This window comes from Sinocyclocheilus grahami, unplaced genomic scaffold, assembly GCF_001515645.1.
Source record: "Sinocyclocheilus grahami isolate Dianchi unplaced genomic scaffold, SAMN03320097.WGS_v1.1 scaffold98.1, whole genome shotgun sequence".
NCBI classification, from domain to species: Eukaryota; Metazoa; Chordata; class Actinopteri; order Cypriniformes; family Cyprinidae; genus Sinocyclocheilus; species Sinocyclocheilus grahami.
Window position 1 is genome coordinate 3,684,378 of NW_015505277.1, and position 15,966 is coordinate 3,700,343.

The following is a 15,966-nucleotide window of genomic DNA, read 5'->3' on the forward strand; positions in this document are numbered from 1 at the left end:
AAAAAAATTAACTTAAATGATTTTAGCAAATGGCTGCAATATAACAAAGAGTGAAAAATTTAAGGGGGTCTGAATACTTTCCGTACCCACTGTATATGTATAGTATTATTTATATAATAACATCATTTTTAATATGAACGTTATGTAGTATTTTCTAATTTATAATTTTTTTCATAATAGTTGTGAGTTTGTTTCTATGTAAACTTTAAATATAAATTAAAATATATATATAAACTAAACATAAACTAGAATTATAAATATGATATATCTCTGTGTGTGTATAAACACACATAATACACAATTGTTTTAAAATTGTAATTAAGAGTTTGAGTTTGTTTTATTTTAATATAAACTCACAATAACTATAATTTATGATTATATATATTATATCTGTGTGTGTGTATATATATATATATATATATATATATATTACACAATTTTTTTAAATTAGTTATGATTTTGTTTTAGCTTAAATATAAATGTATAATTACTTCATTTATGTGTATGTAAATACAGTGAATTTAAAAAACATATTTATTTATACAGTATTTTTGATAATTCATCCATTTGTGATCATTTTTAAAATAAGTATTATTTTCAGTTATAGATATTAGGAGTTCAGGTTTTAGTTTATATATTTATATATCATTTACATAATATATATTTTAAAATGTTGTGGAATTATATTAAAATAAATAGAGAATGATATTGTGCATTATATTTATTAAATCTATTTATTGGAATTCATTTTTTATTTTTTTTAACACATACTTGATTTCTTTCTTTCTTTCTTTAATCTTTTAAATTAATTTCATTTTTAAGACCCTGAGTAAAGGAAGGTCATTGCTGCTTCAGGCCAAGGTAAGACTGTAAGACATCAGTGATTAGTATCTTGAATACGTCAGTAAATTGCGTTCAGGTGGTGACTAGCTTTGCTTGCAGGAGAACTACGCCGGGTACGACTTCGAGAACAGGCTGCACGTCCGCATCCATTCTGCCCTCGCCTCCATAAAGGAAGTGGTCCCTCACTGACCCGTCCGTCCCACCTCAGAAGAGCTCCTGTCCAGCACTTTTTGAAGCGAAAGCCATGTGAAGTAATCCTGCTTTTCTGGAGGGAGAAACTGAGAGTCAGTGGATTCAATAACTATAATTTATGATTATATATATTATATCTGTGTGTGTGTATATATATATATATATATATATATATATATATAATACACAATTTTTTTAAATTAATTATGATTTTGTTTTAGCTTAAATATAAATGTATAATTACTTCATTTATGTGTATGTAAATACAGTGAATTTAAAAACCATATTTATTTATACAGTATTTTTGATAATTCATCCATTTGTGATCATTTTTAAAATAAGTATTATTTTCAGTTATAGATATTAGGAGTTCAGGTTTTAGTTTATATATTTATATATCATTTACATAATATATCTTTTAAAATGTTGTGGAATTATATTAAAATAAATAGAGAATGATATTGTGCATTATATTTATTAAATCTATTTATTGAAATTTATTTTTTTTAACACATACTTGATTTCTTTCTTTCTTTCTTTAATCTTTTAAATTAATTTCATTTTTAAGACCCTGAGTAAAGGAAGGTCATTGCTGCTTCAGGCCAAGGTAAGACTGTAAGACATCAGCGATTAGTATCTTGAATACGTCAGTAAATTGCGTTCAGGTGGTGACTAGCTTTGCTTGCAGGAGAACTACGCCGGGTACGACTTCGAGAACAGGCTGCACGTCCGCATCCATTCTGCCCTCGCCTCCATAAAGGAAGTGGTCCCTCACTGACCCGTCCGTCCCACCTCAGAAGAGCTCCTGTCCAGCACTTTTTGAAACGAAAGCCATTTGAAGTAATCCAGCTTTTCTGGAGGGAGAAACTGAAAGTCAGCGGATTTCAGGTGACAGAGGACGAGTTTGCCAATATTTTTCAGCCTAGTAGTGAAAAGGTTCAGTCTTCATGTAGCTGTTGGTCCCAGTGATCTAATCTCATTTTCATGTTCACATTTACACCCACGTCATAGTGCAGATCCACAGATTATGTGTGTTCAGGATTGATCTGCAGAAGTGCAGGAAAACATAACTCTCACAAAGAAACACAAGAGTAGACCAACTGGCTAGATCCTTTCCCAGAGCTTGCGCTATCATACAAAACACATTAGCATGGGCTAGAACTCTACATTAGATAACATTAATACATAAAAATGAAATGTATATTGTGTAACCCTTTATCTCCAAGAAATAGTAGTTTCCAAACTTACCAATAACTACCTGTATGTCAAATCAAGTTTGTATGCGTCTGGTGTAATGGCCGACCGATATGAGACCGAAATGGCCATGCTATGATTTCACTGAAATAAATGTTTAATTACATAATTAGTCCAATTTGCATAAAATCTGTGTTCAGTTAAGGATATTAAAATAATTATTATAGTTAATTATTTATGATTCCGTAACACTTTATTTTACAGCGTCCTTGTTACTTTCTATAATAATTAGTAAATTCTGCTTAATTATATGCAACTAACCCTAAACCAAACCAACCGTGTTAATTAATATTACTCATTACTTAATTACACTGTAACAAGGACACTTTAAAATAAAGTGTAACTATATTATTTTTTAAATTATTATATGTATTTTTCTTTATTTTATATATATATATATATATATATGTATGTCAGAAAAAAATATTTAAATTGTTGTTTAAAATGATAAATTATCTACCTTTTTTTGGAGCAAGTAGTGTTAATCATATATTTTTAAAATAAACGAATGTTAATATTTTTAAAAGAAAATTACATATAATAAATAATTATTAATTATATATAATTTTCAGTAAAAATATTACATTTTGCATATTGATAGATAGATAGATCGATGGAAACTTCAATATAGGATTACCGAACTTTGCTCCATAAATTACGTACAAAATTCAATTGACCTGAATTTGGAGCCAGTGGTATTGATATACTTTTTAAATCATATAAATAAATGTTAATACTTTTAAAGAAAATTATATATATATATATAATAATAATAATTTATTAATTATATATTATTATTAATACTAATTATTATAATATATAATAATAATAAGAAATGTATAATTAACATGTAATTTTCAGTAAATAATAATAATTTATTAATTATATATTATTATTAATACTAATTATTATAATAGATAATAATAATAAGAAATGTATAATTAACATGTAATTTTCAGTAAAATATTACATTTTATGTGTGTATATCGATAGATAGAAAATCACTTATAGGATTACTGAACTTCGCTCCATAAATTAAAAATACAAAAATTCTATAAAATCTAATATTTGTATGTCTGTCTTTCTTTCTAAATAAAAAGTGCCGCTTTTTTATTCAGCCAAAATGGTCAGATATTGGTTGATGAATCGGTCTGATATATCGGTCTGTCATTAGTCGACTTGAAGACGCTTTTGCAGGTTAAAACGCATTGCATTCAAGGTTGGCTGTTTTCATTGTATGTATTGCAAAGTTTCATTTTAACACTAAACCATGTGTTCCCTTTGTAAACCTTATGTACGTGGGATATAGAACATATTTCATCAAATCTGCTATTCTGTGTATTAAGTTCGAGAACAGCAGCTTAATTTTGCCATAACTTTAATTCTCATATCCTCTGCTGGTCAGCAGATATTTTCTGAAGTGAAAACCATGCACAACTACCTACTGGTCTTCCTCTGGGCCAGAGCAGGTCATTTCATTTTGGACCTTGTTTTTGACGAGCTGTAAGTTGTATTTGTTTTTTTGTGCCAGATGTTCTGTAATATTTTTGGCCCAGGCGTATCGTTTATAGACTTTTAACAGCACGTCAGTATCTCTTTTTGATAATGTCACCTCTGAATAACTTGAATTGATTTGAGTTGGTGTATATATTGTGAAATTGTTGTGAAACTTGCACCTTCTTCTTTTCTCGGCCCGTAGCTGTAACGTCTGTCCCGCCTTTGGGCTTTATTCACTGCTGTACGTGATTCCCTCTGGTCTCTCTGTCAGTAACTCCAGATGCTCAAAACATGTCTTCACTGTGAAACGTGTCAATATTGGATGTGCAGGGTATTTATACCTTGTGAGGACAATAGAATTAGGAAATTTCAATAATAAAATAACGAAACTTGCCATTAAACATTGTACGTGAGATTATCTGAAACCCCCCCCCTAGCTATTAGTGAACTTTTCTGGTGACCTTACCAACACGTTAAAGACAGATGAATTAAATTTTGAGATATAAACAAGCAATTACCTTTTTTTTCTTCTTTTTTTTTTTTCAGTGGCAGAAGCGGCCTTCCATATCCACCCCATTTGATTTAGAATAGACAAAAAAAAAATCTTTTATCTTTTAATATTTTAATAGAAAATGGCGATGATAAAATAGAATAAACTATGGTAATCATATTTTAACAAAAGAACCAGGGGCGTCACTAGACCTTTTTTAGTTGTGCATCTCAGTAAAGTATTATTGATTAATCCTTACGTGGATTACCATATATCGAGCTGAGAATATTTCTGATAATATTTCATCAGTTAAGTCCTTGCATGTTTTCTCTCAGCTGTTTAGAAGATTTTGTAATGCCAGATTCATGAATCAATCACTCTTTTGATCTAATGGTTCAACAGGTTTGCAAAATGGTCTAAAACTCTTTGCGATTCAGTTTGATTCATTCCTAGCCAACAATGACGGTCTGCCAGCATTTTTTGGGCGGCACAAATTCAGAGGCTTGGCACGATCGGACCACCGTCGTCAAACCGACCTATCTAAAAATGCTGATGTTTGCCAGTGTTTTTTGGGTGGCACGCCTCCGTCGGAGCACCAGTGGCAAGCCGATGGTCGGTCCAATTAGGACAGTTTACACAATTGCTAAATCATTTCTCACACCGAATTAGTAATGGGATATTTTGTGAGATTTAAAACAAGAAAAGTGCTGGATGAAGTGGAAAAAAAACTTGCAAATGTCTGTCATTTGACCGCAACGAAGTGGCACTTTATTGTTTGTGCAGTTTAACTACTCTGCAGGTAAAGTTGATTTATTTCCATTTAAATGTAAAACCTTTATATTCAGAAGGATAAACATTTAAATACGACAATCATGTTTTCATTCAGCTTAACATTATGGTTGTAAGCGCATATATTGTATTAAATGCTCACACACTTTTTTTTTTAGGTTTTTATTTTTTAGATATAGATCTAAATACAATATTTAATGCCTTTTATGCACAGAATTATTCTGCTCATCATCTGTAGGCACTTTTGTTTTGATAAGAAAATATACACACACATGTAACACACACAGAAAATAAACTGATAATGGGGTTAAGAGTAGACCGCATCAAATGGTCAGTACCGCTTCATGTTTCTGACCACCTTTATACTTTAAAAATGTAAAAATAGATGAATAACTAACTCATGATAAATGCATAATTTAAATAAGATTGTTATATTATAATATAACAAACGACATTAATCAATATATTAGTAACACCGCAGAGGCATCTCTCTAAATAAAAATCAACATCACAACAAAAAGAGCAGCAGAAATAGACACACTGTCCTAATACTGTATTGTACGTGGAGAATAGAAACTCTGAATTTGTCATTTTCACAACCAGTTGTTTAATACCACATTCCACACTCAACACAGTGGGAATGTTCCAACTCAAGAAATGCCAAGTTAATTTTTAAGCCAATGAACCGAAAACAAAACAGACTCAGACTTGAGCCTTGGGGAGCACCCAAAATCTACAACTGTTAACAGATCTTAAAAAAAAAAAAATTCATAAGACATTTTTCATAAGACTAAATCAGAACCATTATTGCTATTACAGTACACTGATATTACTATATCAAGCCCAACTTGTGATTATCATCTTTTATATGTCACAATCTGTAGTTCCTAAAACCCTTGGTTATTACATATGCATTTAAATATGAAACCGTGTAAAACTAAATTCAGTAAGCTTAAATTAAAGTTCTCTCTTGAAACGGTGTATTATTTATGATATTTGAATGTTCACCTGGCCAACCAGCACAGGGTGCACAGTTTTATAGTTACATTTTGGGTAGTCTTGACTATACAATTGTTTCCTGTAGGTCAGTAGATGTCTGGTAATTGGGAATAATCACGGTCCCAGTAGCCATTGGAGAACAGCCAGTCCTGAGAGCCGTTGTGTGGATTTGGACCTTGATGAAACCACCTGTTTCAGGCAACGAGAAAAGGTTCAGTTCAGCAAACACATAAAAACACTGATTATAATGGGATTGTTCTAGTTTTGTCACATTGAGTCGCTTGGGCTCAGTCAACTCAACAGCCAAACAAGTGTCAAAAATTTTTTTCTTTGACCCCTACTAGAACAGTCTCGTTCTTTGTTCAATAGATTCGGTGGAGCATTTGGCTGTAACACTTAAACCAGGTGTAAAGTTTCAACCTGCTCTCGCAGTAGAAGGCCAGAGAGCTCTGTTTACATAGTCTTATTCCACATTAAAAATAGATTGTCTAAGGGGGACATAAAAAAACAACAACTCATTCCTTTGGTGTGAAGTTCCATTTACATATGACAAAAAGACTGTAGATAAGACATACTATGTATACATTTAGTATAATACTAGTATTAAAAGTTCTCTAGTTGTTTTCCATCATAAATTATCTTTAAATAGTCTTTGAAAGCTCATAATGGTGAACCCTTATACACAAAACAAATGTTTTACTATCATTATGTATGGGACTATTGTTACGCATGCTGTTCTACCACAAACATCCTGTCTTGTGCTATAATTACAGACTGTGGATAGATCCCAGTTGCTCAAGGCAATTAAATTCGATTCTGGAGTGAAACAGTTGAATGCAAAAGACAGAGCAACAAAGCAAGCATCAAACCTGGGGCCAGAGGTGACGTTTCTGCTCACCGCAGCAAAGTCAGAGGACAGATGATAATGGCAGAAGAAATGAAGGGGAAAATGGGGTTAAATGCATAGGACAGTGTCTAGTGAACCAGGACTAAGTGCCGTTAAACATCAATGAGTTACTTAAGTAGATACTGTTAAGCTATGGATGAAAATGGTCTAATAAATAAATAAATGACCAAATTTAGTATAAATAATAGAATTTGTTATGCAGTTAGTCACAAGCAAACCCTAATAATACAAAAAGGTGTTACATGCGCATCTTAGTTACTACAGTAATTTTTACTGCTATTTTATATGTTCATCAAAAAACAAAATTAATGATTTCAAAAAGCACTGTTTGAAGGAGATCCCATATTCATTTATTATAATTTTTGAGTATTAACAATAACTGTAGTAGGGATGGGCAATGTCTTACTGTTTGCGATATACCGGCAAAAATTCTCCCCACGATAAGAATTAGTCTTCCAGCGATAATAATGATAAACCTAGGCCCTGTCCCAAATCGCACCCTAAACCCTTGCGGTCTTCCTCTGAGTCCACACTTAAGTGACGTAATGCCGCTTTGACTGTCGGGTAGAAGTCTGCCGCAGAGCTCGCCTCAGTGCGCATCAAGGGCGCATAGCAGTTGCAAAGCTAAAATGACAAATGGGACACCCTACGGCCTCATGGAGCCTAGTTGTTGACATATTTCTGTGGGTGACCGTGCGGAGTGACATGGCGGAAGGCGGGTGTGAAACTGAGGAGGAGTTTACAGCTAAATGAGGAGCTGCCTTTATAATCTGAAACTGGTTCGGCCAGGGTTGTACAGTGCAATAAAAAATCGGTCTGTGCGATGATTAAATGCACTACAGTAGCACATTTGCAGTACAGTTTTGCATGTGTATGAGTTTACAAACCTGTTGTCCAACAAAGAGATTTATTGACATACTTTAACTCCAAATTCACTTCATAACATCAGTCGAATGTTTGAAATAACTTATTTTTGTGACCAGAAGTGGTTTCATATCACAGAATGAGGCAGAAATCATACTATTTTATGGTATTCTACAGTGATAAAGGCTATGTCGATTCGCATTATAAATATGCTTTATTCTTATAAAAATACCCAAGATGGCTTGAAGAATACAGATAAACGATATATTGGCATAGTCATGTGTTTATTGTCTTCATGTTTGATTAGTTCAAGTGTTTCTATCTTTTTTCTCAGCTACAGTGATAGCTGGATACCTTTTGTCCATATTAGGGATTTCCTGGAACATCATCAGTTCTATTACTTCTGTGGAGTTTATGCACAAGGGCGCCCTCTGGCTTCCAGTATGAATGAAACAGACATTACATGTGTGCTCACAACACCTTATTTTTGGAAAAAAACAGGAAAGATAATACCTCTCTCTAAAGAAACACAGTTTTTTTTTGTCTCTCAGTGGATGCATATGAATTATCGTCATTGATATCATTATCCCAATAAATACCAGAAAATGTTGTGATATAGTTTTAAGTCCATATTGCCCATCCCTAAACTGTAGTAACTTTTTGAATAAGCAAACCGCGAAATGTGAAAATACGAAATATTTCTGCACCTCATCTTCCACTCATCATCCGACTTAGAGCGGTTCTTACGTGCCGCCCTCTGTTTCTCCTCCAATCTCTTCTTCTCCTCACTGGCCAGGTCTAAGATGTTCAAAACGGAAAGTTATTCAACCTCTGAATATTTAAATGCAGCTCATTTGTGATAGGTTCTAAGGATATGAAGTATGACTTAGAAATATCAAGACATCATCAGCAATGGCACAAAGCGGTACACACACACACACACACCGATGTCTCCATTCTCCATGGCTTGTATGTCCGGCCTCAGTCTGCTGTCCGTTTTTGGGATGACCACTTCAATCTCTTTGTCCAGCTCATTGAGCTGCATTGCGAATGTAGTGAAGTTGTACATCTGTTTTATGCAAATAAAACCAAAATACAGAAAAGTGGAAAATTCAGTTGCACATCGACAGCATTTTGTGGCATATTTTGATTAACACAAAAATAATTTCCACTCATCCCTTGTTTTCTTTAAAAACATGGTGATGCACTTACAATGAGCCAATTTTTGCAGCATACAATTTTCTAAAATTAACCGTAAATGTTTAATTTTACACAGAAAAGGTTTGTACACTTTTTTTTTTTTAATCCTGTAAACACCTATACTGCTCACGTGTTGTGGCTGTACTATTGAAATCGTGATTATTTTAACGTTTACAAATTCTTCAGTTAAAACTTCTGTATTATTTGAGCTGTACATTTTCTTAACTTATTTTAGTCATTTTGGGGTTTACGGTGATGTCATGATGCCAAAGTTAAAAAATGTACACACAAATAGTACTTTTTTAGTTTAAAATCACGCAAACTCTCATATTGTTCATGTCTTGTTGCTATAAAATTGAAACTGATTATTTTAAAGCGCCATTCACTTCCATTGCAAGTGCCTCACTGTAACCCAGATTTTTCTGGGACAAGGATTCCCAGAGCTTCGACTATTCTGGAACGGACCTGGGCAGAGTTTACTGGTCTAGGTGCTATTCTCCAGAGCAACTGACTTCCTGGAATAACCTCTAGTGAATCTCCATCTAGCTGAGGTGTTTCTTCTGAGTCTGATGACTGAGAAACACCAAGCAAACAATTATAAACCATACAGTATATCTCTTTCATTTAAAGCATTCAGCATTATAATTGATGGGTATCTTGACTAATGTCGTATGAAAACTTTCAGAAACACCTGTTTACTGCTTTTCTTGTCTTCTGATGCTTTCTTATCATTCTTCCTGTGGGTTTCAAATGTAGCTGGGTCAACTATGTACATGCATTCCGTCCATTTCCCATAAAGATTGTACACTTTCTTTTTGCTGCATGGAAATACACAAGTAATCAATGTAAAATAGCAATGTGGCGATGGCGGGAACATTTATCATGGAAGTTAAACTCTCCAAACAGCTGACCTCTTGTCCAGGATGTAGCCTTCAACCTTATGTAATTCCTTCCCAAAAAGCCCACACGGTTTGAAACTCAGACAGCATTTTTCACCAGTTCTGTTGGCAAATATCAGTCAAAAGGTCTGCATTAGTAAAGTCTGTTAAGTTAAACCAGAACTAGTACATTTAAAGAGGCTCGTTGACACCTGTGGTTGATAACCTCCACACTGCCGTACTGTTCGATCCACAGCTGTCCCACGATGATGTTGTGGACACAACACGTGGGGTTCGTCCATGTGTATGCCTCATTATGCCTGAAACGAGTTTATTATTCGACAATGGGTCTCAAACAATGGGAATACACACAAAATCTGTGTGCAAACATGTTCATAAATCATGATTCATCAATAACTTTCATAAACTTTATTCTACATTTACGAAAACATCTGAAACCTCACAAAACAATGTGTGGATATTAGTAAAGTGCCATCGCACAGAGACCAGACGCTTACTTGGGAAGTTCTAGAGTGATGATGCCCTTAGGTTCGGCCTCCACACTTTTGCCCCAGAACTTCAGTTTGGGGTAGATGGAGCCATGAAACACAAAGTCCTTCTGCAAACCCTCTGCATGGAAGGCGCTGACGGGAGGATGGTGGCTCACTTGTTCTGATATCAGCCGGAAACCAAGATCATCCCTGAAGGTTGAGGAAAAAACATGGTAATTATCCCCAAGAGCACAACACATTGATATATTGATATTCACATTTGCAATGCTAATGCTAACAAATTAACATTAAAAAAAGCCAAAAAAACTCACACTTGCAATGTTAACGATAATGCTAACACAAATGCTAACAAATTAACATTCAAACATTAAATTTACATTAAAGGTGTGGTCACATTAGCAAAATTTCACCGGCAAAAAGGGTCCATTGTCAATATTGTAGCACTGTATGAAGCACAATTCACACAGAAGTCACTTTTAAAAGCAAGCATCTGTTGGTCAACACGCATGACTGAATCTGTTGCGAAATCTGTGTGGGGAAATCTTTCACCCTCACATGAAAATCACAATTGGCTGAATTACTATAGAAATGACTGGATTTCACCCACAAACATTAACCAAACATCAATAAATGAGACTGCACCTTAATGCTAACAAATTAGCATTCAGATAGGGTTGGAATTTTTCACCTGACTAACTCATACGTTTCTCCTAGTAGGGGGTTGAAGGGTTTACCCGTCCTTTCCCACTGAGACGCCACAGCTGATACGGCAAACGCGGCCACACACTGGATAGAAAACACATACATTCGTTTACTTAGAAAATACACATTAGAAATCTACAGTTTAGACCGGCTTTATTCCCAGCAGCTATTAGAATGCATGCCAATAATTTGACCCTTCTGAAACAGATTAACATCTTTTCCATGACCACAGGATGGTGTCTTCCGACATGGTTGTTTAAGAAATGAGAAGCTACTCACGGCATCAGTTAGGGTTAAATAACATGTTGCCAGCTGAAACATAATCATCCATGCAGTAATTATCCAATGGGAGGCTCTTATCTATTGGCTTACTTAAATCCAGGTGGTGACTTTTTTTTTGGACGGGCAGTGTGTATATATATATATACATATATATATATATATACTAGTTAGCGATTTCCATGGTAACCATTTCTGCTGTTGTCATGCAGACGGAACACGTCTAGACTGGCGTTATCAGACAGGTAACGGAAGCTTTATATCTTATTCAGCAAAACAAGGTCAGTGTCCCGATCGGTTTCAAAGTGCTCAAGATACACAGAAACCTGCTCTTTTTATACTGTACACTACCTGCTGAATGTAACATAATAATGAAGAGATGTGCTGTGCAGTTACTTGTTGCTTTTTATGCTTGTTATATATTAATATAAATATAATTATATATAATATAATATATATATTGTATTAATATACAAACAACAAAAGTATATATATATATATATAAATATAAAAATTTGTATAAATAATACAATTTGTATATATTTAAATAAAATCATTTATTTATATACTCAGCTTGCTAATATAAACAATGATGTAATGTCAAATAATGTCATATTTTGAATATTTGTTTTCATATTTATGAAATATATAACAATAAAATACTGTTAACTAAATTTTTATATATATTTTAAGAAATAATAATTTTAAATTACATAATACAACATTATGTTCATTTATTATATATATGTAATCTTGTATTTTCTAAATACAATATTATAAAATAGTTACCCAGATGTCCAGTAAAAATAACTCTCTGTGATCAGTTCATTTATAAACAATGAAAATAATATTTTAAATTGTAAAAAGAGTGTGTGTGTGTGTGTGTATATATATATATATACAAAAATACATTTTTAATATATATTAAAAATAAAAAAAATAAAAAAGTAATAGGAACATGAACCTGCAATTTCGAAATACAATATTATAAAACAGAGTTATCCAGTAAATAAAAATAACTTTGTGATCGGCTGCAAAGTCAGTCAACTATTAGTCAATGGGCTGTCAATCAACATGCCGAGCCTTAAAAGTTCAAATTACACCGTTAAACTCGGCTACCTCATCAATCTTTTACCATTTCATTATGAGTGCCTCTTCTGGCCTCGGCTCGCTAAATTATTTACCACAAACCAAAACAAAACACAGAGAAGTTGCGTCTAAGAAACTAGACAAATAACATTAAAAATAAAAAAAATAAAAAAGTAATATGAACATGAACCTGCAATTTCGAAATACAATATTATAAAACAGAGTTATCCAGTAAATAAAAATAACTTTGTGATCGGCTGCAAAGTCAGTCAACTATTAGTCAATGGGCTGTCAATCAACATGCCGAGCCTTAAAAGTTCAAATTACAGCGTTAAACTCGGCTACCTCATCAATCTTTTACCATTTCATTATGAGTGCCTCTTCTGGCCTCGGATCGCTAAATTATTTACCACAAACCAAAACAAAACACAGAGAAGTTGCGTCTAAGAAACTAGACAAATAACAACAAAGTGACACTGAAAAACAAACTGGGCTGAATGTTACGTCTGACACGTCATTTTTTTGTATACTTGTATGTTTAATTGTACAAGTTTTTTTTCTTTGCGCTTTTAACTTTCTTTTTTTTTATATATATATTTAGTTAATGTTGTTACGCAAGAAATATCTGGTGCAAAATAGATGGTATCGTAGTTTGTTGTTTGTGTTTTAGGCACTCTTACCTGCGTTTCCTCACTCCGTTAACACTGGCCACCTCATCATCGTCCTCTTCCTCTCCACGACGGTCTTCCCGGGACATCCTGCCGCTGAGATGACTTGAGATGCTGCAGTAGAGCTCGGAATTGAAGTCCTCTCCGTCTTCGTACGAATGGCCGGCTTTCTCACAACTGCTCAGCGCGGGCTCAGAGTCCGAATCTGCAGCAACCGAGCACAAACAGACATGGCTTAGAGGGACAATGAGTGGCCGACGGCAACGGGCTCTCAGAGGAAACCTGAGCAGGGGATCAGGTGGCATTTAATGGAACCACACAGTCGGAAGTGACTGGACACGTCCCTAAGAAAGGTGCCACATACCTATGAAGCTCAATCTGAAGATTTCCTCGTTACAGCAATTACACCATAGGCTCTGATATGGCTGACAAGTTTCACATAGGCTCATGGTTTGTAATTATATCGGACACCATGGATATAATACATGAAAAATGGTAATCATGATATCTTAAATCTATGCATTTATTAACTTGGCCTGAAAACTCATAAAACTCACTGTTATGAAAGGTGACATTGTTGAGCCTTGGTGCTCATGTGGGAAATACAGGTTTGAATTCGGTCTATGTAGTTTTCTGATCACATTCTCTGTATCTCCTCCTAATAATTTTCGGTCACGCTACTGTTTTATTCAATAGGGAAAATGTACACCTGAAAATGTTGCAGAAATTTGCATATTTTATGATTCAAATGCTACAAATAAATTAGACACTTTATTCATTTTTTTCAATTTATTATATCTAATTATATTTAAATTATATCCTTTCACTCTCTACAACTATATCTGCACAATAAAAAAGGCAAAAGGCCACATATATATATATTAATAATAATAAATAAATACAATTCTGTATGATACTTGGCCAAATTTTTCTATGTAATTATTCAAAGTATTCTGAGGTGATTATTAATAATAATAATTTCTAAATGTTATGGCTGATATTAAGATATTGTACACTTTACACAACTTAAAAACATACATACGTTTATGTTTACTTATTATAAACTTATCATGCATTTAAGTTCATTTAGCCACCACAACATTATAATGTACAGTAAGAAAAATTCATTTTGAGATTTGTGAAAGACGAAATGTTACAACAGTGTTATTAATATATTTGTGTTTTTAAAGATTCATTTTAAGTGAGTGTTCGATGACAGAAAAAGTACACTACTGTTCAAACATCTGAGGCAAATCTCTAATGCTCACATTTATTTGGTCAAAAATACAGTAAAAACAATAATATTGTAAAATATTATTACAATTCAACAGAACTGTTTTCTATTAGAATATATTTTAAAATGTAATTTATTTCTGTGACACAAAGCTGAATTTTCAGCATCATGACTCCAGTCTTCAGTGTCACATGATCTTCCAGAAATCATTCTAATATGCCGATTTGCTGCTCAAGAAACATTTCTTATTACTAATGTTGAAAACAGTTGTCCTGCTAAATAATTTTGTGGAAATGACACATTTTTTTCAGGACTGTTTGATGAATAGAAAGTTCAAAATGACCTTTGTAACATTATAAATGTCTTTACTGTCACAGTAAGTGTTTGAATGGTTGGCTGTTACTCTCAAGCATACGAACCAGACAGAGCGTCGTGGAACTCGTCTTCGCTGAGGACGCTGCGGGGCGACGAGCCTTTAACCACCGACTGCTCCAGCTCATGATGTTCCGTGGCCAGCGTCTGCAGAGCCTCCGACAGGATTTTATTCTTCTCCAGCTCCTGCTCCAGTTTCAAACTGCGTGCCTGGAAAAACAAAGGCACACTTTAAAATTCACTATACAAAATGTTTTATACTTTCAGTGTATTTGTGATCATTAACAATGACTTTACCTGCTGTTTTTTTCTTTTTTTAAAGTTATTTTTGGGGTTTTAGCCTCTTTATTTGACAAATATAGGGAATGGGGACATAAAATTGTTAGAAGGGGTGATCATGTTGCATCCGAATTCGAACCTGTGTAGTCCAAGTGAGTACCATGAATTCAACACATGCATTAACCACTGTGCCAAGGCTCCGTTTTCAAGCAGGCGCTTATAAAAACCTCCTCAAGTAGCTTCATAGCAATGAATGTGCGCAATGAAATAGGTACATACTCCTTCCTGTTTGGAAAACAGCCCCAGACACTGGTGCAGTGAGGAGCAGGTTTCACTGGAGGCTTCACAGACCTCCTTCAGCTTCTGAACGACTGCTGCAGGGAAGAATATAAAAATGCACTGCGGCTTTAAAAATCCAGATCTGCATATTTGGTTTCGGCCAATCAGATGCAGCGGGTGATTAAAGGTCTTACGTTCCGCCAGGCCATCTTCTTTCACCATGGACAGGAGGGCCAACACCTCCGTCTCCAGTTTCTGATGGCACGCCTCAGCCCGCTGCCACACATAAGAGGAACAAGAAAACAAAAAGAAATAAAAAAGGATATTGTGAAAGAGAAAGGTGAGGACTCTAAGAAAGGGTCGGGGTTAAAAAGGGAAAGGGAAGTCAGAAGTCAGAACTCTTTTTTTTTAATTGCAATATGAGCATGAGACACATCATAACACTGTCTATTTATAGTTCATTTTTATGGTGAATAAAAAGTTAATTAATTATTTTATTAATTTAATATAATTAAAAATGTTTGTCATAAAATAAAATGCATAATTTAAACTTTAATTTATATTTTATTTTAATTCCTGTTATTCTCGAAACAATTATATATATATATATATATATATATATATATATATATATATATT

At 33.8% G+C, this 15,966-nt stretch overlaps 2 protein-coding genes across 2 annotated transcripts in view; one reads left to right on the plus strand and one right to left on the minus strand.

Annotated features, from left to right (window-relative positions):
- The window catches only part of LOC107588108 (tetratricopeptide repeat protein 39C), an 18,721-nt gene extending 17,598 nt beyond the window's left edge, over positions 1–1,123 (plus strand). Inside the window, exons 12-13 of the mRNA XM_016276118.1 lie at positions 823–861; positions 943–1,123. Coding sequence (XP_016131604.1) covers positions 823–861; positions 943–1,032 — 129 coding nt within the window. The 3' untranslated portion in view covers positions 1,033–1,123. The remainder of the gene's footprint in view (positions 1–822; positions 862–942) is intronic.
- A 4,097-nt stretch (positions 1,124–5,220) lies between these two features.
- Positions 5,221–15,966, minus strand: part of LOC107588109 (oxysterol-binding protein-related protein 1-like) — a 21,545-nt gene continuing 10,799 nt past the window's right edge. The window contains exons 13-26 of the mRNA XM_016276119.1: positions 15,522–15,603; positions 15,328–15,422; positions 14,817–14,979; positions 13,176–13,368; positions 11,114–11,239; positions 10,432–10,614; positions 10,126–10,233; positions 9,947–10,036; positions 9,727–9,853; positions 9,501–9,608; positions 8,781–8,904; positions 8,543–8,633; positions 6,934–6,954; positions 5,221–6,253 (exon numbers count right to left, since the gene is read on the minus strand). Of these exons, the coding sequence (XP_016131605.1) occupies positions 6,151–6,253; positions 6,934–6,954; positions 8,543–8,633; positions 8,781–8,904; positions 9,501–9,608; positions 9,727–9,853; positions 9,947–10,036; positions 10,126–10,233; positions 10,432–10,614; positions 11,114–11,239; positions 13,176–13,368; positions 14,817–14,979; positions 15,328–15,422; positions 15,522–15,603 (1,614 nt within the window). The 3' untranslated portion in view covers positions 5,221–6,150. The remainder of the gene's footprint in view (positions 6,254–6,933; positions 6,955–8,542; positions 8,634–8,780; positions 8,905–9,500; positions 9,609–9,726; positions 9,854–9,946; positions 10,037–10,125; positions 10,234–10,431; positions 10,615–11,113; positions 11,240–13,175; positions 13,369–14,816; positions 14,980–15,327; positions 15,423–15,521; positions 15,604–15,966) is intronic.